At 51.0% G+C, this 24,659-nt stretch overlaps 4 protein-coding genes across 5 annotated transcripts; 3 read left to right on the forward strand and 1 right to left on the reverse strand.

Moving 5' to 3' along the window:
* Positions 1 to 2,432, forward strand: LOC116074595 (cytochrome c1, heme protein, mitochondrial). Its single transcript, XM_031347284.1, has 7 exons — positions 1 to 186; positions 794 to 990; positions 1,073 to 1,199; positions 1,302 to 1,459; positions 1,544 to 1,704; positions 1,968 to 2,068; positions 2,151 to 2,432. The coding sequence occupies exons 1-7, from the start codon at positions 58 to 60 to the stop codon at positions 2,253 to 2,255; spliced, it is 978 nt and encodes a 325-aa protein (XP_031203144.1). The 5' UTR covers positions 1 to 57; the 3' UTR covers positions 2,256 to 2,432.
* Positions 2,433 to 3,019: 587 nt separating this feature from the next.
* Sharpin (SHANK associated RH domain interactor) lies at positions 3,020 to 8,011 on the reverse strand. 2 transcript variants are annotated; one of them, XM_031347269.1, is made up of 9 exons: positions 7,385 to 7,582; positions 6,966 to 7,140; positions 4,815 to 4,937; positions 4,585 to 4,726; positions 4,396 to 4,504; positions 4,158 to 4,311; positions 3,970 to 4,085; positions 3,747 to 3,875; positions 3,020 to 3,131 (listed from the first exon to the last, which is right to left on the reverse strand). In XM_031347269.1, exons 1-8 carry the CDS (start codon positions 7,580 to 7,582, stop codon positions 3,759 to 3,761), a joined length of 1,134 nt encoding a protein of 377 aa, XP_031203129.1. In that variant the 3' UTR covers positions 3,020 to 3,131; positions 3,747 to 3,758. The 2 variants fall into 2 exon arrangements, with proteins under 2 accessions (XP_031203129.1, XP_031203119.1); XM_031347259.1 differs by lacking the exon at positions 3,020 to 3,131 and adding an exon at positions 3,536 to 3,676 and having other exon boundaries at positions 7,385 to 8,011.
* Positions 8,012 to 8,206: 195 nt separating this feature from the next.
* On the forward strand, positions 8,207 to 11,284 carry Maf1 (MAF1 homolog, negative regulator of RNA polymerase III). Its single transcript, XM_031347295.1, has 8 exons — positions 8,207 to 8,567; positions 9,339 to 9,470; positions 9,572 to 9,700; positions 9,773 to 9,938; positions 10,064 to 10,185; positions 10,267 to 10,386; positions 10,517 to 10,651; positions 10,773 to 11,284. The coding sequence occupies exons 2-8, from the start codon at positions 9,388 to 9,390 to the stop codon at positions 10,792 to 10,794; spliced, it is 777 nt and encodes a 258-aa protein (XP_031203155.1). The 5' UTR covers positions 8,207 to 8,567; positions 9,339 to 9,387; the 3' UTR covers positions 10,795 to 11,284.
* Positions 11,285 to 11,403: 119 nt separating this feature from the next.
* On the forward strand, positions 11,404 to 20,461 carry Wdr97 (WD repeat domain 97). The gene is made up of 24 exons (XM_031347246.1): positions 11,404 to 11,581; positions 11,763 to 11,899; positions 12,041 to 12,669; positions 12,797 to 12,918; positions 13,051 to 13,750; positions 13,843 to 13,985; positions 14,070 to 14,306; positions 14,383 to 14,473; positions 14,628 to 14,760; positions 14,849 to 14,970; positions 15,188 to 15,248; positions 15,413 to 15,562; positions 15,642 to 15,893; positions 15,985 to 16,107; positions 16,184 to 16,267; positions 17,212 to 17,340; positions 17,424 to 17,639; positions 17,718 to 17,897; positions 18,040 to 18,237; positions 18,318 to 18,439; positions 18,514 to 18,670; positions 19,261 to 19,871; positions 19,970 to 20,031; positions 20,144 to 20,461. Exons 1-24 carry the CDS (start codon positions 11,452 to 11,454, stop codon positions 20,338 to 20,340), a joined length of 4,986 nt encoding a protein of 1,661 aa, XP_031203106.1. The 5' UTR covers positions 11,404 to 11,451; the 3' UTR covers positions 20,341 to 20,461.
* The last annotated feature ends 4,198 nt before the right edge of the window (positions 20,462 to 24,659 follow it).

A 24,659-nucleotide genomic window follows, 5' to 3' on the forward strand; every position in this document is an offset into this window, starting at 1 on the left:
GTTCTCGTCGGCCCGCAGGGGCCGACGGGAACGGCGGCCGCACTAAAGAGGGCCGACATGGCGGCGGCGGCGGCTTCGCTTCGCCGGTCGGTGCTGGGCCCGCGGGGCGTGGGTCTTCCAGGTGCAAGTGCTCCGGGCCTGCTAGGCGGCGCGCGGCCCCGGCATCTTCCATTGCGGACACCGCAGGTGAGTACTGGCGCGGGCCCCGTCCATCGCGCGCCCCTCAGCCCTGAAGGTCACGGCGGGGAGGCTCTGAGCGCGCGCCGGCATCGGTCTCCGACGTTCCTCCTAAGGCTCCGCAGGGTCCCCGCTGACGGGCCGGCACACTCGGGAAGCCAGTGTGGGTGCCCACGCCTTGGACAGACAGGGCATGTTGCTCTGAGCCCAGGGTCCGACTGTGGTGGGGTCGGGACGGGAGATGCTTGCGAAGGGCTCTCCCACTTAGACTCCCGAAGCCAGCTGTCTTGACCTGGCTGATGCCCTGAAGTGACCCCAGCCTGACCTCAGCGGGCTGCGGGTGACCTTGGTCTGCTGCCGTACTCTTGGTCACTTAGGCTTGTCTCCTAGGTTAAGGTCCACGAGCATTCTTCATTTGCCCTACAGAGCCGAGCTGTGGCCGAGGAGTCGGCTGCAGTGAGGGATCCAGCAGGCAGTGGGCATCGTGTGCCCTTTGGCGCTCTGCGTGCGGTGGTGGCCAGTGCTGGGTGGAGGTTGAGCGGAAGAGATGGGCGCTCATTCAGATCCCCAGGTGGGCTGGTGGGGTCTTGGCAGGTGCTGAGCGGGGCTCTTGCAGGCAGTGTCCTTGTCCTCGAAGTCTGGCCCTTCTCGAGGCCGAAAGGTGATGCTGTCAGCGTTGGGCATGCTGGCAGCAGGGGGTGCAGGACTAGCTGTGGCCCTTCATACTGCTGTGAGTGCCAGTGACCTGGAGCTGCACCCCCCCAGCTACCCATGGTCGCATCGTGGCCTCCTCTCCTCCTTGGACCACACCAGGTGGGTGTGCTGTGGCGGGCTGGGGGTGGAAGTTTCTGGGTGAATTGAAATCCTCAGTTCCTCTAATCCTTTCTCTCTTTAGCATTCGTAGGGGTTTCCAGGTATACAAGCAGGTGTGCTCTTCCTGCCACAGCATGGATTATGTGGCTTACCGCCACCTGGTGGGAGTGTGCTATACGGAGGATGAAGCTAAGGCGCTGGCTGAGGAGGTGCGGAGGGTTGGGGGTGGGCACAAGAGAAGGTGGAGGATACAGGGATTGTGGTTTCAACTGTGAGGGACTAAAGGATTGTGATGGGGTTCTTGGTGGCAGGTGGAGGTCCAGGACGGCCCTAATGAGGATGGGGAGATGTTCATGCGGCCAGGGAAGCTGTCTGACTATTTTCCAAAACCATACCCCAACCCCGAGGCTGCAAGAGCTGCTAACAATGGAGCTTTACCCCCTGACCTCAGCTATATCGTTCGAGCTAGGTACTTGGGCTGCCCAGAGTGTGGGGCTAGAAGTGGAGGAAAGTCAGCTTTGTGTTAAAGACTAAGCTATGGGTCTGGTTCTAGGCATGGCGGTGAGGACTATGTATTTTCCTTGCTCACTGGCTACTGTGAGCCCCCCACTGGGGTGTCATTGCGAGAAGGCCTCTATTTCAACCCTTACTTTCCTGGCCAGGCCATTGGCATGGCTCCTCCCATCTACACAGAAGTCTTGGAGTATGATGATGGTGAGTGTCCTTTACCATGGGTCCTCCCCTACTCTTAGCATGCTTCCCTGATATTCCTGGGTCTGGAGGTCTCTCTCCCTTCTCACCTGGAGTGCTTGTTGACTGCATATCTAGAAAGGCTTTGGGGACAGCTTTCTTAGTCCTGTAAGGTCCCTATCCCTTTGGAGTCATGGACATGGCTAATCTCTGCCTCTGTGCACCAAGGGTCACCCTGGATTGGCCCAAGTCCCCAGAGGTAGCCTCACTATTTGCTCTTGGCCCAGGCACCCCAGCTACCATGTCACAAGTAGCCAAGGATGTTGCCACCTTCCTTCGCTGGGCATCAGAGCCAGAACATGACCATCGAAAACGCATGGGGCTCAAGGTAAATGGTTGGGCAAGGGTCACAGTGGGTGATAAAAAGGGGTCTTTCCTGTGTATGTTTTCTGAGCTTTCTTTGTTCCCAGATGTTGTTGATGATGGGCTTGCTGCTGCCCCTGACCTATGCCATGAAGCGGCATAAGTGGTCAGTCCTCAAGAGTCGAAAGCTGGCTTATCGGCCACCCAAGTGACCCTGTTCAGAATCTGCTTGTCATCTTGCCTGAACAAGCTCTCAGCAGCCCAGGAACCATCGGAGGCCTTTTCAGGCCTGGCCCCTTTTCATCAGATACAAGGGCCAGGAGACCAGACTCTTGCTTCTGATCTTCCTTTAGCCCTCATTGTGGGAATAAATTAAGTTTCTCAACATACACATTTTAGCTGTTCAATGACTGAAACACACATTTCAATGGAACCCTGGGACCCATATTTCTCCACAATATTGTTCCCTGTACTGCCCAGTATCTGGGAATTATTGATATGGGCCAGAATGCTGGCTAAGAGCAGCACTATTTGCATGGGAGAGATGGCTCAGTGGTTAAAAAGAGCACTAGCTGCTTTCCCAGAGGACCTGGGTTCACTTCCCAGCACTCACAGGGTGGCTCAAAACCATCTGTAACTCCAGTCTCAGGGGCTCTTAACACCCCCTTTTGCCCTTCAAAGGCACTGCATGATTGTAGTACAGAGGTGTCCATGTAGGCAAAAAAATACATTTTTTTTTCCTTAAGAAAAAGGCAGCACCATTCAGCAGAGTGGGTATGCCTTGGGAGAGGTAGAAAGGGGCTATAAAAAGTGAACAACTGCTTCCAAGTAGGCAGCAGAGAACCTTTAGCAAGTAGAAGACCTGGAATAGCAGCACTATCTGGGGAGGATGGGAAAGTTCTCAGACATGTCAAGCAACTGGGAGTAGACAGAGGGTACCTGCATGTCTTTTCGTCTTGGCTGGACAGGTAAGAGGGTTGTGCTGGAGATATATTTGTCAGGGAACAATATCTAGTAGTCTACAATGCAGCTACATAGTACATCTAGGCCAAGTTGACAGTCACTAGATTCATGAAGCATCTTGGTACCTAGAGCAGTGTGAGAGATGATTATCAGGAGGATCACAAAGGCAGGAGACTCAAGATTCCCAATGCTAAAACACCCTAAGTGGGGAAGGAAAAATACTCAATCCTACTGTTGGTATACTGGGTGAAGCAACTAAAAATAATGGTGACTGCAATATAGGATTTGAGATGGGCAACAATAGGGCCAGTGTTAGTGACAGGAACTCCTAGTGGGTCAGCAGTATGGGGGAACCCTGTAGGCTGAGAGGCTCTGTAAAGTGGTCCCCATGTTATGTTCTATGACCACTGGGACTTGACTCTAAGTGCACTCTTCAATAGTCTCCTGGTTGTGGTTTGATGGGGAGAACCTTGTTTCCTTGCTCTCAGCTAGGCTAGTACAACTCCACATCCAAGAATAGAGCACAGGCTGGATCTTATGTGTCTTTAATTACTGGCTTGTGGCCCTGTTCTCTAACACTGGCATCTCTGTCCCCAACAAGCAACGGTCCCCTGCGAAGGTCAAGTGGTGGTGGTCAGGCCTGTGACAGGAGGGCCATATTCTCTGTAACCTGAGGAAGAAGATAGGTTACTCCTGTTTAGTCTACACTGTACTCCTCATCCCCACCCAGCCTCTTGTACCTTTGGTGGCTTCTAGGTGGAAGCTGCAGTAAGGGGATCCCAAGCACAGGGCCTTTGGGTGCTACACATCTCACAGCCAGGACGGTTTGAGGCATTGATGAAGGTGCAGGAAGGGCAAGACCAGCCAGGCTAGGAAGGTGGGAAGACTGTTAATGCTTCCTAGTTCTTCCAGTGCCCACAGCTGCCCATATCTGGACCACACCCAGACTGGTTATTTGCCCACCTGAGGGGGACATGGGAGACTGGAACTGGATGGCTGGAGGTTATGAGGCAGCTCCAATGACTGAGGAAACAAGCATCCTAATTTCCTATCCATCTTGGAGTTTTGAAGGCTTTGTCCTATAAGAGAGGGGAAGGCTCGGGGCCATCTCAAGACTACTCCCCACCTCTCTTATCTCATTAAGTACTAACCTGAAACTTCTCTGGGGGCCGAGAGCAAGTAAAGAAAAGCAGGGTCCCCATCTTGAGAGATCCCATAGGAAGCAAGGCTTCGTTCAGGCATACACAGGCACTGCCCAATGACCCAGCGCTGCACAGCTGGTGGGAAACCGAACTCTGAGAACACCTAAGGCCAGAACATCAGGGCTAGGCAGTGTCACTCACCCAGGATCCCTGCTGTACATATGAGATTGCCGACGCTCGTGCTTACCTGTTCCTGGAGGGCTGCAATGGAGCAGTGTGGGTGAATCTGCAGTGAGACATGGGCAGACGATGAAGAGGACAAAACCGATGTGGCATCTTCAACTGTGACTTGCAGCCTGGGTCAGAATATAGATCAGGGTATTGGACAGTTAACCTAGTAGGGTCAAGAAGGCAAAGTAGCAAGACCAGGCCTTACCTTATGGGACCTGGTGGGTACCAGGTCTCCATGAGCTGGACATTAAGAGCCACATGATGCTGTGCCAGGATTGCTGCCACTTGAGCTGCTGTTTTCTCATCCCCACCTGCAATGGCCTGGGCCAGGCGTGTAGCCAGCTCTTCTACAGGGAGAAAAGACAGCTATCACAGCTAGACACCAGCCACAGCCACAGCCCCACCCCCACCCAACTCCTTCCAATCTGTCTTTACCTTTTTTGAAGTTTCCAGAACTTTGAGGAAGATCCACATCAGGTTGGGTTGCTTTAGGTATTTGAGCCATAGAGGAACATGGTGGAGAAATGGGGCACATTTCTGGGGCTGGGCTGTCACAGCCTAAGAGGGAAGATGTGGATTAGGTTAGTGTCTCCAATCTCAGGTTTTTAGGACTTTTGCCTTCTTTGCCTCATTCCACTATCCTTCGGCCATAATTCAGGCTAATCCTCCTCTCCCAGCCTTGGCCCTCAAAAAACAAACAAACAAAAAAACCCAACTCTCAGTTGGAGAGAGATAGGGCTTTTCTGTGGAGTGTGAGTGTTCTGGAACTCACTCTGAAGACCAGGCTGGACTCAAACTCAGAGATCCTTGCCTCCTGAGTTACTTGGATTAAAAGCATGTACCACCACTGGCCAGCTTAAAGTGCTTTTCGTACAGACATAGACCTGAGAGTTCAAATTCCGCAAACCATATAAAGCCAAGCATGGAAGTGTAGATCTGTAATCCCAGGTGTTCGTATGGTAAGTTGGGGATAGAAGCAAGAGAATACTCAGAAACTTTGTGGGGATTTGGGAAACTACCCTGGCTTATAAAGAGGCTAAAACAGTAGGAGACTCTCCAACAAGGTGGAAAGTGAGGACTGACAGTCAAGGTTGTCCCAAGATTGCTCTCTGACTTCTATACACATTATGCACATGTATGCCTCTATAAAAAATACATGCAATATATAGACAGCAGGCAGACAGACACACACACACACACAGGAAAAAGAAAAAACATGTGCTGGTGAGATGGCTCAGCAGGTAAGAGCACTGACTGCTCTTCTGCAGGTCCTGAGTTCGGATCCTAGCAACCACATGGTTGCTCACAACCACCCGTAATGAGATCGGATGCCCTCTTCTGGTGCATCTTTAGACAGCTGCAGTGAATTATGCTAGAGCAAGCGGGTCGGAGAGATCAGGGACTGAATGAGTGGGGCCAGCAGAGGTCCTTAAGTTCAAAAGCAGCCACACACAAGATGGCTCACGGCTATCTGTACAGCTACAGTGTACTCATACACATAAAATAAATAAAATAAAAAAAAAATTTTTTAAAAGAAAAAAATGGTAGTGCTCAGTTGAATAGTACACATCTATAACACCAGCACTCTGGGTGCACAGGTAAGAGGATCACTGACAGTTCAAAGCCAACTTGGGCTACACAGTGAATTTCAGATCAACCTGGAATTCACATTGAGACCTTGTCACAAAGAACAGTATTAAGGGTTGGTTACATATCCGGCAAGTGAATGACAAGAGAAAGGTCTCTTTTTCAATGCTAAGTTACCCAGCTCTCTCTTATGTCAGTCTCAGGTCTTTCTTGGGTATTTGTAGGCTTTCCTACCTCTTCCCAGGGCACTGTCTATAGCAGTGGTTCTCAACCTGTAGATTTCAATGTTTTTGGGAGTCGGATGACCCTTTCCCAAGGGTCACCTAAGGCCACTAGAAAACAGATACTTACATTACAATTAATAACAGTACCAAAATTATAGTTATTAAAGTAGCAATGAAAATAAATGTATGGCTGGAGGCATCACCACAACTTGAAAAACTGTATTAAAGGGTTGAAGCATTAAGAAGGTTGAGAACCACTGGTCTACATCCAAGTCCCTCTTTTCTCTATGCTTCTTCTGGTGATTTTGGGTGACCTCTTCAACTCCCAGTCTTTACATCTCCAGAGTCCCAGCCATGTCCATGCTTTTCCAAGCAGGCACTGTGTATAAGCCTCACAGTAAGTGGTTCTTCTAGCTCAGTCTTAATCACTAACTCTTCCATTCGAACAACCACAAGACCTATCTAATTCCATCTCCTAAGATCCTCTGGTCATCTTTGTAGCCTTGTCTACACCACTCCATATAACTGCGGAGTCGGTTATTTTTCCACTGAACACAATCCCACTGTTCTTAAACTCTCAGTCCTACAGCAGTGCTTGCTCTTCCTTTTCTCACTTGTCTGGTACTCCTGGTGTCAGCTCTTGAACCTCTTATTTCTTCTCCACTTTCTTCCTCTAGGAAGCCTTTCTAGATGCCCAGCTTTTCCCACTACTACCCCCAACCACGACCAGGAGGCCCGGATGTATTCAAATAAGCTTTTATTCCACAACACTGACCATTTTGTCCTTCTGCGGTGGCATCTCGCACCAGTGCTGCCCACTGCTGTGCTTCCTCAGAATCGAGGAAGTGCACACTGAATGTTCCAGGACCTCCAGGTGGAGGCTGCAGCTCGTGCTGGTTAGGCCCACGGACGGTATAGCAAACAGACTCCAAGGGCCATTCTAAATTGACCTGAACAGGGAAAGAGTACTCAGTTAGTGGTTCCTCTTCATTACCCACACGAACATGAAAGGGAAAGGAAATAGATAATTTTTAACCTTTTTTGCCTGTTATCTACCAATTCCTCACAAGATTTGTAAATCAGGTATCAGCATTATTCCCACTTTTACAGGTAATCAAAGAAAAATTACTGCTTAAGGACTGTCATCAAGGTAATCGAGAGAAAGTTGATTCCAGCATCCGAGCCCACACTCACCGCCCCTGGCTCAGTGCCTAACAGTCCTAGCCGGAAGCGTCCAGGCCGCTCAGGGTCGGCTTTTAACTGTAGCTTCCGCAGCTGCGCTTCGGCATCCTGTCCAGCGCCCAGAGGCCTCACCGCGGCGTGCACTGCCAGAAGCACCACAGGTGAAGCAGGGTCTGCAGCCACTGCCGCACCGCCGGCGGGCGGAGACATTTCTGGTCCGGCGGAGTCCTGACTCTCCGAGAGTGCTTCCGTGCTGTAGAACTGTCGAGTACTTCCGCCGGCCAGAAACTCGGGTTGTGAGCCTAGGTTCCGGATGCACCAGAGCGTGGAGAACAAGAAGGACCTAGTGCTGCGCACTACAGAGCCTGATAGCTCGTTAAGCGATAGAGATCGTCCAAGGATCTCCAGGCACAGTCCGGCCACGCTAGTCACGTTTCAGCAGGACCAGGGGACAGTGTCACAGACCGATCACTGGTCACAAAAAAGAAGGCAAGGATGGACTTTTCTCAAAGGTTCGAACGAACGATAGCTGCTGCCCGACATAAGACAATACCAGTCCCCGGAACGAACCAGGCGCCAATACACGCAGACACACACAAACACAGCAGACGTACTTTGTAACCGTGCACCATTCTAGGAAGAGGGTTGGCTCCTGGGGGCGGGGCGGGCAATGGCTCTAGCCAATGAACACCAAGAGGGGAGGCGGGTTTGTAAGAGAGCGCGAGACAGACAGGCTATCCAGCCAGTAGAGGTGGAAGGTGAGGCTGAGTGGCGGAGGGCTCCCCCAATAAGGTTTCTCGCGGTCTGGACCCTGTGGTTAGAGTGGACCATTCAGAGGAGTGGGGTTGGGCCCGTCGGACGCTTGTTGTTGTCGGGTCGGGGGAGGCGGAGGTCGCTGTTTCGTTCTCTGGCTGGTGCGATTTCGGCGGTCCGCGGCAGGTCGGTCGCGAAAGCGGGCGTTGCAGGGGGGCGAGGCTATGTCGCGGCTGCAGCCCGTATGGGCCGGCAGGGCCTGGAGTAACGGGACGTCGCCGCGAAGCTTCTTCCCCCGGATACAGTGCGGCCCGAGTGGAGGCCGCGGCGCCGCCCTCCAGTCCTGAGGAACCCGCGCTGCGCAAATCCCGCGCCGCCGACATCTCGGCACCGACACTGAGCAACCCGGCTAGCCTGGCTTGATCTAGCCCATTTCTGGCAGGTGGGTGTCCGTCTTTGAGCCAAGCGGTCCGAGCTTGCGGGAACCACAGTCCCCGGCGGGCCTCGCGCTGCTGCAATGCCTAATGGGACTTGTAGTTCTAACGCTGCCTAGGGCTGGAGCGCCTTTCTTAGTGCACTGCCTCCTGGGGCTTGTAGTTTACCGCTTCGAATCAGCTGGTGTCTGTAGGCTTGCAGGGCAGCAATGCCAGGAGACCGCTGGCCTGAGCCAGCAGAGGCGGTGTGTCCGTCTGTCCTACACACTTCGATGTGCGAAGTACGAATTAGGCATACTTGCAATTAGAACTGAAGAATTCATGGGTTTCCCCTTCTTGCCAGAAAGCAGTGAAAACTCATAGAACCGGGGAAGAGCATCCATACAGGTGACCCTCAAGGCTCGAAACCCCATATGCCTGGTTCCAAACTGGATAGCAGGTTCTTACCCTGATTGAGGACTTTACTACAGTCTGAGGGTGCCTGCAGAATGCCGATGGGGATAGGAATGTCGAGAGTGGGTGGGCCTCCCAGCCAGCCCCAGTACATGTAAGAGGACTTGGGATTAAGCTAGAACCTGGACATGCCATCCTCAGGTGATAGGATCATCTCCCTGTCAGCCAATGCTGAGTTCTCAGGGGCAGGGGAAGTGAGGAAGAGGAGCTACATGGTGGACTCAAGGTTAGATCAAGCTGCGAACAGTACTCTGCTAGTGGGTGGAAAGGCTGAAAGCAGAGCCCTTTGGAGCTAGGCAGCCATACCTGGCTTCCCACATTCCCAGGTAGTGCTGCACTAGTCCCACTGGCACAAGAAGCTCCCTTCCAAAGGACATGAAGCTATTGGAGAACTCCAGCTTTGAGGCCATCAACTCACAGTTGACAGTGGAGACTGGAGATGCCCATATTATTGGCAGGTGAGGCCGGAGGCTCTGAGGATCAGTGTCTCAGAGATGACTGTCTTGGTCTCTGAGTCCTCAGGGTTAGTATGCTTCATGATTCTACCTGCATCCTTTAGGATTGAAAGCTACTCATGTAAGATGGCAGGAGACGATAAGCATATGTTCAAGCAGTTCTGCCAGGAGGGCCAGCCCCATGTGTTGGAGGCACTGTCCCCACCCCAGACTTCAGGCCTCAGTCCCAGCAGGTAAGCTGAGGTGGGGCCTACCTTCTAGGGTATGTGGGACGGTGGGCAAGGCTGACATTTATCTCTGTTCAGACTGAGCAAGAGCCAGGGTGGTGAGGATGAAAGTCCGCTGAGTGACAAGTGCAGCCGCAAGACCCTCTTCTATCTGATCGCCACCCTCAACGAATCCTTCCGGCCAGACTATGACTTCAGCACAGCCAGAAGTCATGAGTTCAGCAGAGAGCCAAGCCTCCGCTGGGTAAGGGTGGACAGAAGGGCCCCAAGCCATGTGGCCGTTACCAGTGCCTTCCCCACTTTGTGTCTGCTCTTGGGTTCTGCCTGCTGCCCTGGACCCTTGTCATCCCTGACTGTAATCTCCTGTAGGTGGTAAACGCAGTCAACTGCAGCCTGTTTTCAGCTGTCCGGGAAGACTTCAAGGCCCTGCAGCCACAGCTGTGGAATGCAGTGGATGAGGAGATCTGCTTAGCTGAATGTGACATCTACAGGTGGGCTCACGTCTTTGCAGCTGCGCATGCAGACGTGTATGGCAGTGGGAACCTCATACTTGTGCTTTTTTTGCTCTCCAGCTATAACCCAGATCTAGACTCAGACCCCTTTGGGGAAGATGGAAGCCTCTGGTCATTCAACTACTTCTTTTACAACAAGCGACTTAAACGAATTGTCTTCTTTAGTTGCCGCTCCATCAGGTCGGTACCATGCCACCTCGCCTTCTCCAGCTCCCTCTTGGACTCAGATGATTCCTTAACTGGGTCTCCTCTCCCTGGGACAGCCTGGGAAAGGAGATCCTAAGTCTGCTGTCTCTCTCTCCCTACCCAGTGGTTCCACCTACACACCGTCAGAGGCAGGCAATGCACTGGACTTGGAACTGGGGGCAGAGGAGGTTGATGAAGAGAGCGGAGGTGGAGGCGGTGAAGGCAGGGCGGAGGAGACCAGCACCATGGAGGAAGACAGGTGTGGTGGTGGCGGCTATGGCCATGGCCCTGTCCTGGAATGGGTGGGGCAGGTCAGGGTTCCTTCTGCCTGGTCTGAGTGCTATCTCCTAAAGGCCTACTGTGTGCCAACTTCTGCCTAGGGTTCCAGTAATCTGTATGTGATGAGAAGCAGCAGAGGCCTCAGCTTCATCCAGCTTTGACCAATGCCTGGACCTGCCTACCTGAGGAGCTCCGGAGCCTCCCCGGATGCTGGCTATGCCTTGGCACTGCCCAAGGCTATACCTGCCCAGCCCTTTGGTTTCAGCCTGTGGATGTCCACTCACGCTGCAGGCTCCTACTGCCCATGCTGCAGCTGGATTAAACAGCATGGAGTCTGATAGAAAAGTGACTGCTCTGCACCAACAGTCTGTCACAGACAGGACAGCTGGACCACAGAGTTTATTTTTGTATTTCTTAATGGGCCTGTACACTCCAGCTCTAAGGGCCAGTAGTTTGAAGCCCTATTTAAGTGGTGCCCAGTGTTTAAGGGGTCTGGCTTTTGACCAGCCCCCGGTGCCCACTTTTGCCCCCCACTTTACCAGGTGGGCCACATGCACTGAGTGTCACTTTGCTGCAGCTCATTTGTTTCCAATAAAAGTTTCTGTGACTTAGACGGAACGTGGGAGTTTGTGGGGGCGGGGCCTGCGTCCTGGGGCGGGGCCTGTATACTGGGACGGGGCTGGTAGCTTTGGTATCTTAGCAACGGCTGCTGCTTTTCCGTTACTTAGTCTCAAAGCTGTTAATACCTCTCACAGAGCTCTGGGACTGTCTGTGGGAGACATGGGGGATAAGATAATAGAAGCAATCAATCTCTATTCATCAGAGGGTGACAATATGGCTCTGGATGTAGACTTTTATGATCAGGACATCTATGATATCCCAGATCCTGGGGTGCTCATAGAGAAGAATGGTGAGGGCACCTAGCATTGTTCGGGCACCCCTCTAAGAAGCAGACGTTTCTCAGGCTTTGTTCAGTCCTGAAGGTGTAACTCCCCTGGGTAGTCCTTGACCCAGCATGTCCCTCAGAGGAGGGCTCCTTGTTGCTTGGGGCACAGGGCCATGGTGACACTGCATCCTCTATTGGTTTACAGAATTGGGTCTGTTGGGGGGACCACAGGTCCCACAGCTCTTTACCAATAGTCAGAGATGGCGGAGTATGTCACTGCAATCCCGTGCCAGACTGCTGTGGCTACACCTGCGTGCATATCTCCACGACATTGTGGAAAAGGTGTGGTTCTCTATGAAGTTTCTACTTGGGCTCTTCCCTAGAGATACTGGGCACCAACTCTACTTGTCCTTACAAGTCTCCCTGGCAGAAGAGCTCATGCCTCCATTGCTTACATGTACATCTGTCTACTCTGCCCTGCAGGAGAAGAGAGCAGAACTGCAGGTCGCTCGCATGACACATGGGCTGGAGCCACTGCGTCACCTTGAGGTGGAAGCTGGACTGTGCTCAGTAGCGCAGGATCCAGTGGGTGGACGCTTCATGGTACTAGATGGTGAAGGTTACCTGCATCAGTATACCAAGGAAGGCTGGGAGCAGGCAAAGCTGAAGCCTCCTGTCGTCCTTAATGGGCTAGTGACTGTGCCTGGCCCTCTGGGAGAAATAGGCCACTTTGTCGGCTGGGGTCCAGCTGGACTAAGCCTATTAGGGCAAGACTTCCACCTGCTCTGGCTAAGCAAGCCACGGGTGAGCAAGTCACTGGACCAGGAACCTTTTTGCTGCTTACCAGTGCCCAGCCTGGGTCTGTTGATTGTGGCCCAGATGGGTGGCAGCCTGGAGCTCTGGAAGTTCCGTTCAGGTGGTCGCCGTCTGGTACCCTGTGGTTCACCTCTGGGGCCACCACCGGGCTTGTCTGGCTCGTTCAAGTGTCTGGCCCTAGGGCTGGAACCTGACCACTGCAGTTGGCATTGCTTTGCTGCCTATGGCTCGGCGGTGCTCACTTTCGATCTGGATAACTGGGCTCTCATAAATGTTGGCCAGGATCTGCATAAAACGTGAGGGGAGTCGGGACAGGTGGATGGGAGGCAGATCCCCTAAGGAGAGCCAATTATTGCAGGGGCTCTCAGACTCACAAACAGGGTTGTGCTGAGTGCATCTGGGCCTCCCGTTCCCCACCTCTAGCATCATCTCAGATCTGGATTACTGTGAGGAGATAGACGCCATGGTGACAGCTTCCCGGGATAGTACTGTGAAAGTGTGGGATGCTGACTGGCAGATCCGGATGGTGTTTGTAGGACACACAGGTATGGCAGTCTGGCAGCTCTTGCAGCCCTTCTCTTTCTCATCCTAAAGTTGGCCCTCTCCAATGTTGGCTACATCCCAGGAATTCCTCCTCAAGCTATGATGCACCAAAATGACCTGTGCCTCTCCTGCAGGCCCAGTGACAGCTATGACAGTACTCCCAAACAGCACGCTGGCAGTGTCTGCCTCACAGGACGGGACAATTCGCACATGGGACCTGCGGGCCGAAGCTCAGGTGGGAGAGGTAACTCTGGGTTGCTGGACCGAAGACGTAATCTCTGAGAAAGTGAGCCATTTGCTGGCTCCTGCAAGTCCTGGCTGGCCGGTGCTCTCTCTCTGCTCGAAAAGCATAGAGCTGTGGCGTGTGCGTACCCTCTATTCACCATTAGCAAAGCTATCCGCTCCAGTGCTCCATATACAGGTGGCGCCGGTGCTGCCCGCACCAACTGATCCATCTCTGCCTGCTCGCCTTGTATGCGCCTGCGCAGATGGGTCGGTCTACCTGGTGTCTGCTACTACCGGACGAACTGTGAGTTCACTGCTGCTGGAGCCGGAGGACTGTGCAACTGGGGTGGTTTATTGTTTATCTCGAGAAGCGTTGTGGGTGCTAACACGCTCAGGGGACCTAGTGCGTGCCAATGCCGCACGCTGCCCGATGGTGGTGGTACACCGCCTGCGTCCACCTCTACCCCCAGCGCCACAGCCCTGCTGCCTGCACCTCTACAGCCATCTTACAGATGCTCGAAGTGCATTCGCTTGCTGGGAGATTGTGCGCCAGAATCGGGGTGACATGCTCCGCAGTGCCATTGCCTGGGCCTGGAAAAATAAGAATAGGTGAGTACTACCTCCCTCTGAGGCTAATTAAGGCCAATGGTGGCTGAATTAGGGACAGAGCCTTGGCCAACAGGCTCCATCACTTCCCACAGGTTTCTTCCAGTAATGGGGCACTCAGATGGCACGCTGTCTGTGTTGGATTGGCGCACATCAGTGACAGTCTTTCGTACAGAAGCACACAGCCCAGGACCAGTGACCGCTATTGGGTCCACCTGGAGCAGCATTGTGACTTCAGGTTAGTACCTTTCTCTCCCTCAAAGATGGCCTGGGGGCTCCTGCACTATCCTGAAGTCCCAGCCCTGGCTCCTGCCACCCAAAGGTGGAGATCTGACAGTAAAGATGTGGCGTATATTCCCATATGCTGAGGAATGCCTGAGCCTGCTACGTACCTTTTCCTGTTGCCACCCGGTGGTGTTGCTCTGTGTCCTGGGGAAGCGCATCACTGTAGGCTTTGAGGATCCAGAGAGTGCCACCTATGGCCTGGTGCAGTTTGGCCTGGGTGACAAGATGCGCTTTGACCACCGGCCACAGGATGACCCTATGGACCATATCACAGGTGAGCATGGAATGGAGGCAAGTTAAAGCCTGTGCCCTTCTTCTCAACCGCTTCCTAACCTTAGTTCTGCCTCTAGGCCTGTGCTGCTGCCCCCCCCTTAAGATATATGCTTGCTCCAGCCTGGATTGCACCATCCGAATATGGACCAGGGAGAACCACCTGCTACGGTGGGCTGGGGCTGTATGGTGTGGGGGCAGCTAGTGGCTAAAGGGCGGCCAGCAGGGCTCTTCTAACTTCTGCTTCCCATTAAAGGTCTTACCCCGTCACTGCCTCAGATTCCTACTCTTTGAAACAGTGGCTAGATCTTAGGTACTCTTGCAGGCTTCTGCAGCTTGATGGTCCCCCTCAGGCCCTGGCCTTCTCCAGCAACAACGGAGACCTGGTTTTCTCACTAGGCTCCCGCCTCCACATGGTATCCTATCAGACCTACTTACCTACATCCTATCTAGTTAAGGTATACCAGTGAGGTCAAGGTGGGAAAGGTGGGACTGGCTGCTGCATATGGACCAGTCCTGGGAACAAAGCTCTATCTGCTTCTTCAGAAATTGTGTCTGAAGCCTACTGATGTGATAAATGACCCTCCACTGCCACTGACCAGCAAAAAGCCACTGACATCCAGCCAGTTGCACAGGCTTACCAATCTACACGGAGCAGCGAGTCTCAGGTCTGCGGGCAGGTCTACTCGGCTGCAGTGGCAGCCTAGGGCAGGGTTTGCATAGATAGCTAAAGGCCCCAGTATGAGTTCTCTATGCTCCCAAGTCCCTCTGGTATTACCATATCTCAACCCTGGAATCTTTTCTCCTGGCTAGTTCTCACTCTAGCTTCTGACCTATCCCACCAGTAATGCCCAGAGTCCTACCTTTGCCTGTTCGTATCTACAGTGTGGTCTCACCCTTCGGCTATTACAAGACATCAGAACCTTGGCAGCCAGTGTTGAAAGAGGTAGTGTAGGTCCTGACCCTTGGCCAGTCCATTGCCCATCCATGCCCCATGCCCAGTCTCAGGCCCCAGTCTCTCAGCCTCTAGCCTGGGACCCTTATAGTTGCTTGGGGAGCACATGGCAAATCTTCAAAGAAGCATAGGCTGACCACTGGTCTCCACCTCAGGACTTGGAGACTATCATAGCCCGGGATAAAGACCTTCAAGAATTGAGGCAAGGACTGGTGGTCCCAGCAACCCGGCCCCCACTCTCCTTGAAGCAGCGCCACAAAGCCTTTGACAATTACTTACAACTGATCTATGGGTCTGACCTGATGGTAGGTATGAAATCAGTCCCAGGCTCTGCCATGACCTTCACCTTGTCTGACACAACCTTCCTGTTCTTTCCTATTCTAGGGCATAAAGTCTGAAAGGGAGTCCCAGCAGTGGGGCACTTCAGCCCCTGCCACAGAGAAGGAGTCACTGGACATGGAGATACAGCCTGAAACTACCATCATTGTTGGGCAGGCTGCATTTAGCAGTGATGTTCAGGCAGTGTCCGCTGCCTTCCAAACCCCAGGAGCTCCAGGAAGGCGCTTTGCCCGCCCTCCTCGAGTCTCCTTGCCCATCCCACCCACCCACCGGAAGGTGCATAGCCAGACTTCTAAGGTGAGGTCCCTTTTACTTCCAATATCCATCCATGCCTGGACATTGTGTTCTCTGCCCTAACACCTTCTAACTCCTTGTATATCCTACCTAGCTTCTAGCACGTTCTTCCCTGAGCTGTGAGCTGGGCCTCGGCTTGGATCTACAGGTGCAGTGGGATCAGTTTGCAATTAAGACCATAGACCTGGACAGATCAATCGACTACCTGCAGAATAGGGTGAGGGCCCCTATTCTAGGGCAGTTTCAGGGGCGTTGGAGGTTGTGTTGTATTCTTACTTCCTATCCCTTCCCAGGTTCCACTGTTGCCGGAAAGAAAGCCCGAAAAGCCTCTCTCAAAGCTCACAGGCTTCTTTCCTGCCACCATAAGGCCCTACAGGGTAAGGCCCTACCCTTCCAGAGGTGGCTTCTCCCAAGGGTCACTCTTTGCACAGCCCATCTCCCTTTGCTGTAAAGCCATTGTGTTCCACTCTGAGCCAACTGCCAAGCCAACCTGGAACCTATAGGGTCAAGGCTTAAGAATTAAGAACACTGTACCTGGCCAGGTATGGTGGTCTACACCTTTATTAATCCCAGCACTCAGGAGGCAGACACAGGGAGATCTCTGTCAGTTCAAGGCCAGCTTGGTCTACAAATCAGGTCCAGGACAGCCAGGGCTCTGTTAACACATAGAAACTCTGTCTCAAAACAAACCAAAAAACAAGCAAACAAACAAACAAAGCCCATATGTCTCCAGCCTGATTAGCTCTGGTGCGGGCATGAACTCCTTGCTGCTCTCTAGGATTAGGCCTGAGCCAGAAGTCTATCGCCAGTGTTTGTTTCTGCATACCGGTCTCTCCAACAGGGAATGCAATGTTCCCTGTAGACTTTGTCTGGGAGACCAGAGTCCTTCTGCTTCAGGGGAACAAAGTTCAGTGGGGCCAGTCACTCAGGATCCACCATCTTTCCATACTTGGCCATGCATGCAGGCCCTAACCCCGTGCTTAGCACACCAGTTGTCTTGTTAGCCCTTCCAGCCCATTGACCTCTCTCCAAGTTCCTTTCTTCCTATCCTGCCCCCTCTACCAGGCTAAGTTCCCTGGGGAGAATGTGGGCATGTAGTCAGTGCTCACTGGAGACCAGCTGCTTCTTCATTTACAGTTCATATCCCGCCAGACTACCCTTTTCCTGATTTTCCAAGCTAAACTGTCCATTTGCATGTTGAGAACAGAGGCCACCAGTCCAGTCTGGGTTCTGGAGGCCCATGATTCTGGAGTTGTTCCCTGGTAATGTCCCAGTTTGGTGATTTCAGACTCTTAGCCTAATCTATTGCTTCTATATCTAGCTACATTCTCGGCCCATCAAGTTTCCTGGTTGTGTGCCCAACTCCGTGGTACTGCAGCAAATGTGGTTGCCAGCAGAGGTCTGCTGTCTTGGTTCCCTAGCAGAGCTTTCTAGCCATAGCAGAGTCAAGGCAAGAAATGGAGCTTGGGGGTTCTCTGGGAGGGCCCTGTTATCCCCACAGCCTGCCACATGTTTCTTTTTGTCCCTCTGCAGTCAGAAAGCGAAGAGGAAGACCAGTGGTTAAAGCCCCGAAAGTATTCTGGAAGTTGGCGAAGTAAACTATTCGGTTTGCTCCGACTGACAAGGAGGAAAGAGGGGAGTGATGAGGAAGAGGAGGAGAACAAGGCAAAGGAATTGTTGGAGATAGACTGGACCCCCTCTTCCCGAACTTCTGAGGCGGAGCCAGAACCCTGGGAATCAGAAACAGAAGTAGGCATTCTAGGTTCTCACTGGAAGGGTGAGGTTGGTGCTCAGAAATTGGTCTGAAGCTTCAGTCATTTCTCCTAGAGCGCCACAGATTTGATCTCAAAACTTTGCAATGAAGCCTCTAAGGCTAAGGGCTCCTCCCATCCCGGCCAATTTGGAAGCTCACTCTTGGAAGAACGCTATGGGCATTTGCCCAATTTCCTGCATTATTTTGTGGTCCAGAACTGGTTCAAAAGACTGTTCCCCATCTTTACCCTGGAGGTTAGGAGACTCTGGGAAGCTGGGAAGCCTAACTTGGTGCGGGGTGGGTGAGGAGTAGGGGGGTAGAAGAGAGAAGGCAGGGGCTAATTTGCACGTAGAGTGGAGTTGGAGACCAGCAGGGTGTGAGCAAACCTTCCTGCAGGCCTATCCAGAAATGGGCACAATAGAGGGCTTGGCCTCCATGTTTTTGGACTTCCTGTTACAAGCTTCCTGGGCAGACCGAGTGAACATTCTAAATGCCCTGCTGAGGTTGTTACCTGACGTATCCGGCAACCTTCGAATCCGGCTGCAGGCCAAACTCTTGTACTTGCTCAACCAAGATGATCCCCCCAAGCTCCAGGTGAGTCTGTCCCTCCAGAGTTCCCCATATATCCCGGAACTGACCACAGTCCCCTGCCTCCATCCTACTCCTGAGCGTAGGACAAGACTCAGAAGGAGTTTGTGATGCTGGCACTGCAGCTGCTCCTGGCCTGCAGCCTGGATGTCCTTGATGTGGTGCTGGAAGTCATCTCCTACTACCTGTATTCTCCAGCCAGTTGCCGGTGAGTTTAACTCCGCTAGGTTTTCCCTACTCGTTTGGGAGGAGTTGAGTTAAGCCTCATGTACCTTGTCCCAGGGAAGAGCTGAAGAAGTTGCTGGAGGGCTTGGGACTCCATGACCCCGATGGCGTACTGTTCAAGGAAATTATGACCTGGGTTGAGGACTTGAAACTTGAATCCAAGGCCTGGATACGCACCCAGTGTCAACAGAAGCTTGAAGACATTTTTCTCCAGGTCTGGTGGGCCAAGCGCTGGCAGTTCACCTACTGGAAACCTATTGCCTTCTTCAGAGGTCTTCCAGAAAACCATGAGTGGTGCCCACGGGAATTTCCCAATTTCCTGCCCCACCCCTACCCCCGGCCCAGTTTTCGAAAGCAGAATGTTTCTTTTCTTTTTAAGATTTATTTAATATTATATGTAAGTATACTGTAGCTGTCTTTAGACACACCAAAAGAGGGCGTCAGATCTCATTACAGATGGTTTTGAGCCACCATGTGGTTGCTGGGATTTGAACTCAGGACCTTCAGAAGAGCAGTCAGTGCTCTTAACCACTGAGCCATCTCTCCAGCCCAGCAGAATTTTTTTTTTTTTTTTTTTGGTTTTTTGAGACAGGGTTTCTCTGTGTAGCCCTGGTTGTCCTGGAACTCACTCTGTAGACCAAGGCTGGCCTCGAACTCAGAAATCTGCCTGCCTCTGCTCATTTCTTGAGAGTTGGGGTCGAGGGCTGGGTGAGGTACCCTCTCCCTGGAGCTGAGACTCTAATAGAGGGACATTTCAGAGATGGGGGTGCAAGGGTCCTGACTCTATGGGTCACTCCCCTCTAGGTGAATCCCTTGGAGCAGTCCACAGACAATGTATTTGTGGAGCCTTCCAGGCAGATCTCACAAACCTCCGTCGTTTCTGGGGGAACCTTGCCTGCCATGAGTACCTCTTGGACATTGTCACGAGCATCAGAAACGTCCTTACATTTTCAAGAGTTGTTGATATCACCCGTGTCACCTGTGGAACCTATGAAGTCTATGGAGCAGGTGGAGTCTCAGATATCCATCCCAGAATTCCAGGCAGCAAGCACACCTGCACATTTATGTATCCAGAAAACCAAAAAGGTCCTTGCTGATATGCTGCAGACCTTTGGTCTGGAGGACTCCGCCTATGAATCTCTGCCTGATGCACCAAGAAGAGAGGTACCGTTGGCGCAGACAATATGGTCACGCTCTCAGATAGTAGACATGTTTCATATGGATATGCTTAATCTCTACTGTAAGAAGCTGCGGGCACAGCAGCAGCAGAGATCAGTGGAGGAGGAGGAGGGAGAGGAGGAAGAGGAGGGAGAGGAGGAGAAGGAGGACTTACCTGTCTCTCTCCGACGCGGCCGCCGCCGCCGCCGCCCCCAGCTAAGGCCCAACACTGTGTTGCGGCCACACCGAGAACGCTGGTGCGCATGACTGTGGGTCTGCGGGGTGGGGGTGGGGGCCTAACCCTGCATGGGTTGCACGGAAGGAAGGTCTCAATTAAATCCTTTCCCTTTCTCAGGCTCTATCCAATCCTCCGTCTGCAGGAGGCCAAGGCACAAGACTTTGGTGTGTTTCTCAGGAGTAAGTAGAGACAGGTGTAAAAATTGGACCCTAATGCTCCCCTGTCTCCCCCTTCCCACCCCACCCCCCCACCTCAGCGTATAGATTCATTTGCCTGGCTTCCCACATCCAGGTCCCAAGATGCGGAGCAAGAAGCTAACTCCTGAAGGTTCTCTCCGAATGCTGAAGCTGCCATTGCCACGAGTGAACTTGCAGCCGTTTCCCCCAGGCTGGCCTGCACCCCCACGGGCACTGCCCCCGCTCCTCCTTCAGCCTTCACTTCAACGCTACTTTATGCTCCAAGACACAGACCCTGACGCCTACAGTTGACCTGGCGGACAGACAGCCAAGGCTCCATGGCCAGAAGCGAGTCCTACCCCCTTGGCAAATCACAATACCATGCTTTGCCTAAATTAAGAAATTCATAAACACGCACATATATATTTATTTACTTATTGTGTATATATACATGTTCATTTGTGTTGCGAGTACGTGTGTGGGCATGCTTGTGGAGGCCAAAAATTGATGTCAAAGTGTTTATCGTTCTACACCCTATTTTTATTAGTCTTTGGTTTTATAGAACATCTCTCTACATAGCCCATCCTGGGGCTCACTATATAGACGCGGCTAGTCTCTAACTCACAGGGATCCACTGGCACCTGCCTCCTGAGAGCTAGGGTTAAAGGCATGTGCCACCGCATCACTCCTAGTTTTATGTTTCTGTTGTTTGAGTGTTTTCCTCTATGTATGTACCAAGTGAGTCTCAGCAGGTTATCTGCAGTCGGTACACCAATGACTGAACCAGGTGACATTTTGAGGAAAATTGAGCCAGGTAGGGCTTATGCTCGGTTCCCTCTTCCCTTCATTCTCCAGGTCCATGGGTGAAAGCTGTTTCTTTTGTTTGTTTTGGTGTTTTGTTTTGTTTTACAGGCTGCTAGGGTTTTTTTGGTTTGGTTTGGTTTGGTTTGGTTTGGTTTGGTTTTTTCCAGATAAGGTTTCTCTGTGTAACCCTGGCTATCCTGGACTTGCTTTGTTAACCAGGCTGTCCTGGAACTCACAGAGATCCACCTGGCAGGCCGCTGTTTTTATAGGTCATACACCGTCCTGATTTTTTTGTTGTTGTTGTTTGTTTATTTGTGAGGTTTTGTTTTGTTTTGTTTTTGTCAACTTGAAAAGAGCTAGAGTAATCTGAGAAGAGGGATCCTCAGTTGAAAACCTGCCTGCCAGACTGCCCTGTGGACAAGCCTATTCTTGATTATGACTGATGTTGAAGGGCCAGCCCACTGTGGGTGGAGCCACCCCTGGGCAGATGGTCTTGGGCTGTATAAGGAAGTAGGTGAAGCAAGCCTTTAGGAGTGAGCCAGTCAGCAGCATCCCTTCAAGGCCTCTGCTCCTGCTCCTGACTTCAGACGCCTGCTCTGAGTTTCTCTTCTGACTTCCCTCAGTAGCCTGTTACCTGAAAAGTGTAAATGAAAGTTGGTTTGGGTTACAGTGTTTTATCACAGCAAGATATCTTAACCAACACGTCCAAAGGACAGTAAAATTCTGTCATTCAAAAGGGTAGTCACTACGTTTCTGCCTTGATCCTGATGGATACTAGTGAACTGGAAAGTTATTGTTACTTGTATGTTAGAACTGTATGTGGTCACCCATTTCAGATCACTTATTCATGCAAATGATATCACTTCTATCATTAATTGCTTGAACAAGCAGCCATAGCATGGGCAAAATTTCTGTTTCCTGTTGCCGAGATAAAAACACCCCAACAAACCCAGAGGTGGTGGTGCATGCCTTTAATTCCAGTACTTGGGAGGCAGAGGCAGAGGCAGGTGGATCTCTGTGTTTGAGGCCAGTCTGGTCTACAGAGTGAGTTCCAAGACAGCCAGGGCTACACAAAGAAACCATCTCAAAAACCAACCAACCAACCAACCAGCCAACCAGCCAAAAACCAAGCCAGATGTGGTGGTGCATGCCCCTAATCCCAACACTTGGGAGGTAGAAGCAGGAAGATCTCTGAGTTTGTGGCCAAACCTGGTCTACAAACTGAGTTCTAGGACAGCCAGGGCTACACAAAACAACCAAAAGCAACTAAAATATTTGACTCACAATTCTAGGTTGCAATCCCTCATTGTGGGGAAGTCAAGGCAACAGAAACCTGGAGCAGCTTGTTATGGTCAAAGAACCACCACGCACACTGCTAGAACTCTGGTCTCAGTTTATTAAAGGGATAGTTTAGTGAATGGACAGCCAGGATTGATCAATCAGGGACACAGCCTAGACTCGGGGAGCTAAGACTGCGACCCCACATATTTCCCAGGACCAGTTTATAAAGGCAAGACCTACAGTGAGCTCATACGCAGGTGTAGACAGGACTGCAGGGTGGCTGGCTCTCACTCAGGCTATTTTGACAGTTTAGACAGGACAGTTTAAACCGATCTTTAATTTGATTGGTCCTAAGCAGAGCCTGTAGTTGTGGAATTTTTTTTAAAAAAAAAATTTTTTTTCCTGAGACAGGGTTTCTTGAAACTAGGTGGCTATCCTGGAACTCATTCTGTAGACCAGGCTGGCCTGGAACTTAGAAATCTACCTGCCTCTGCCTCCCAAGTGCTGGGATCAAAGGCGTGCACCACCACTGCCAGGCTTTTTTTTTTTTTTTTTTTTTTTTTTAATGTATGAGTACTAGCATGTACATCTACATGCCAGAAGAGGGCCTAAGAAAGATCTCATTATAGATGGTTGTGAGCCACCATGTGGTTGCTGGGAATTGAACTCAGGACCTTTGGATGAACAACCAGTGCTCTTAACCACTGAGCCACCTCTCCATTCCTGTTGTGGAATTTCTTTCTTTCTCTTTTTTTTTTAAAGATTTATTTATTTATTATTATATGTAAGTACACTGTAGCTGTCTTCAGACACTCCAAAAAGGGTGTCAGATATCATTGCGGATGGTTGTAAGCCATGTGGTTGCTAGGATTTGAACTCAGAACTTCTGGAAGAGCAGTCAGTGCTCTTAACTGCTGAACCATCTCTCCAGCCCCCCCCCCTTTTTTTTGAGACAGGGTTTCTCTGTGTAGCCCTGGCTGTCCTGGAACTTAATCTTTAGACCAGGCTGGCCTCGAACTCAGAAATCTGCCTGTCTCTGCCTCCCAAGTGCTGGGATTAAAGGCATGCACCACCACTGCCCAGCTGTGGAATTTCTTAAGAACAAACCTTATAACAAGATGCGAGGTCAACTCATGCTGCTCAGAGTTAAACAATTTTCTGTGTCAGGAATAATATGAATTGATTGGCAGGTGTAGTGGCTATTCCTGGTTGTCAACTTGACTATATCTGAAATGAACTAGAATCCAGAATTAGAAGGCTCACCTGGCCCTAATCTGGAGGCTGAGAGAACAAGTTTCCGACCTGAATCTTGGCAATGGAGATCTTGAGGTATAGTGACTATGAATCCCAGAGGATTAAGATAGAAGGATCTATGAGTTCAAGATCATCTGGGATTAAAGGTGTAGTGGCATAGTGGCTATGAATCCTAGAAGATTAAGACTGGAAGATCTACGAGTTCAATTAGGGTCACCTGGGGTTAAAGGTGTGCTAACACCTTTAACCTGGGCCACACCTTTTGCTGGAGACCTATATAAGGAAGAAGGAAAGCTTGCTCTTTTTCAATTGCTTGCCTTGTGGGACTGAGCAACTGCTGGATCCTCGGATTTCCATTCACAGCTGCTGCCGACCATTGTTGGGAGTTGATGTGAGTTGGACTACAGACTGTAAGTCTGCAATAAATTCCTTTACTACATAGAGACTATCATAACTTCTGTGACTCTAAAGAACCCTGACTAATACAGCAGGCATGGAACAAAATGGCTACAGGTCTTAACACTGCTAGTAACATTCCATTCACAGAAGGCAGTGATGATTCATACATGTGAGTATAAGTTTGCTTTTTCCACACTTATAAAATCCTTTTCCTAGGGAATAGTAACACGGTGGGCAACGTCTTTCCACTAATTAAGATAAGCCCCCACAGATGTGCCCATTGGCCAACTTAATTTAAACAGTCACTGAGATTCCCTTTCTAGGCAACTATTTTGTGTCAAGTTAACAAAGTTAATTTTGTTAATAAGAAAAAAAAAAATCTAGCCGGGCGGTGGTGGTGGACGCCTTTAATCCCAGCACTTGGGAGGCAGAGGCAGGCACATTTCTGAGTTCGAGGCCAGCCTGGTCTACAGAGTGAGTTCCAGGACAGCCAAGGCTACACAGAGAAACCCTGTCTCAAAAAACCAAAAAAAAAAAAAAAAAAAAAAAAAAAAAAAGAAAAGAAAAAGAAAGAAAGAAAGAAAGAAAGAAAGAAAGAAAAAAAGAAAAAAAAATCTTTGAGACCATCTCATTTTATAGTTCAGGCTGGCCTCAAACTTATACTAACCTTCCTGCCTCAGCCTCCTCAGTTGTGAGATTAGACAGTGATGTTTATAAAAAGATAGAGATCTTAGCTTCTCTGTTAGTAGTATTATTTATTTCATGCTTTTACACTATACTATGGCTTTCAGAACAGCTTATATATTTCAAAAGTATTTATATACTCAAGGGAGACATAGACAATTAACTAGGGAGGTGGCTTGTAGGAAAGAGAACAACAAAGAGTGAGACTG

The sequence above is a fragment of the Mastomys coucha genome, unplaced genomic scaffold (genome assembly GCF_008632895.1).
Source record: "Mastomys coucha isolate ucsf_1 unplaced genomic scaffold, UCSF_Mcou_1 pScaffold11, whole genome shotgun sequence".
Taxonomy (NCBI): Eukaryota; Metazoa; Chordata; class Mammalia; order Rodentia; family Muridae; genus Mastomys; species Mastomys coucha.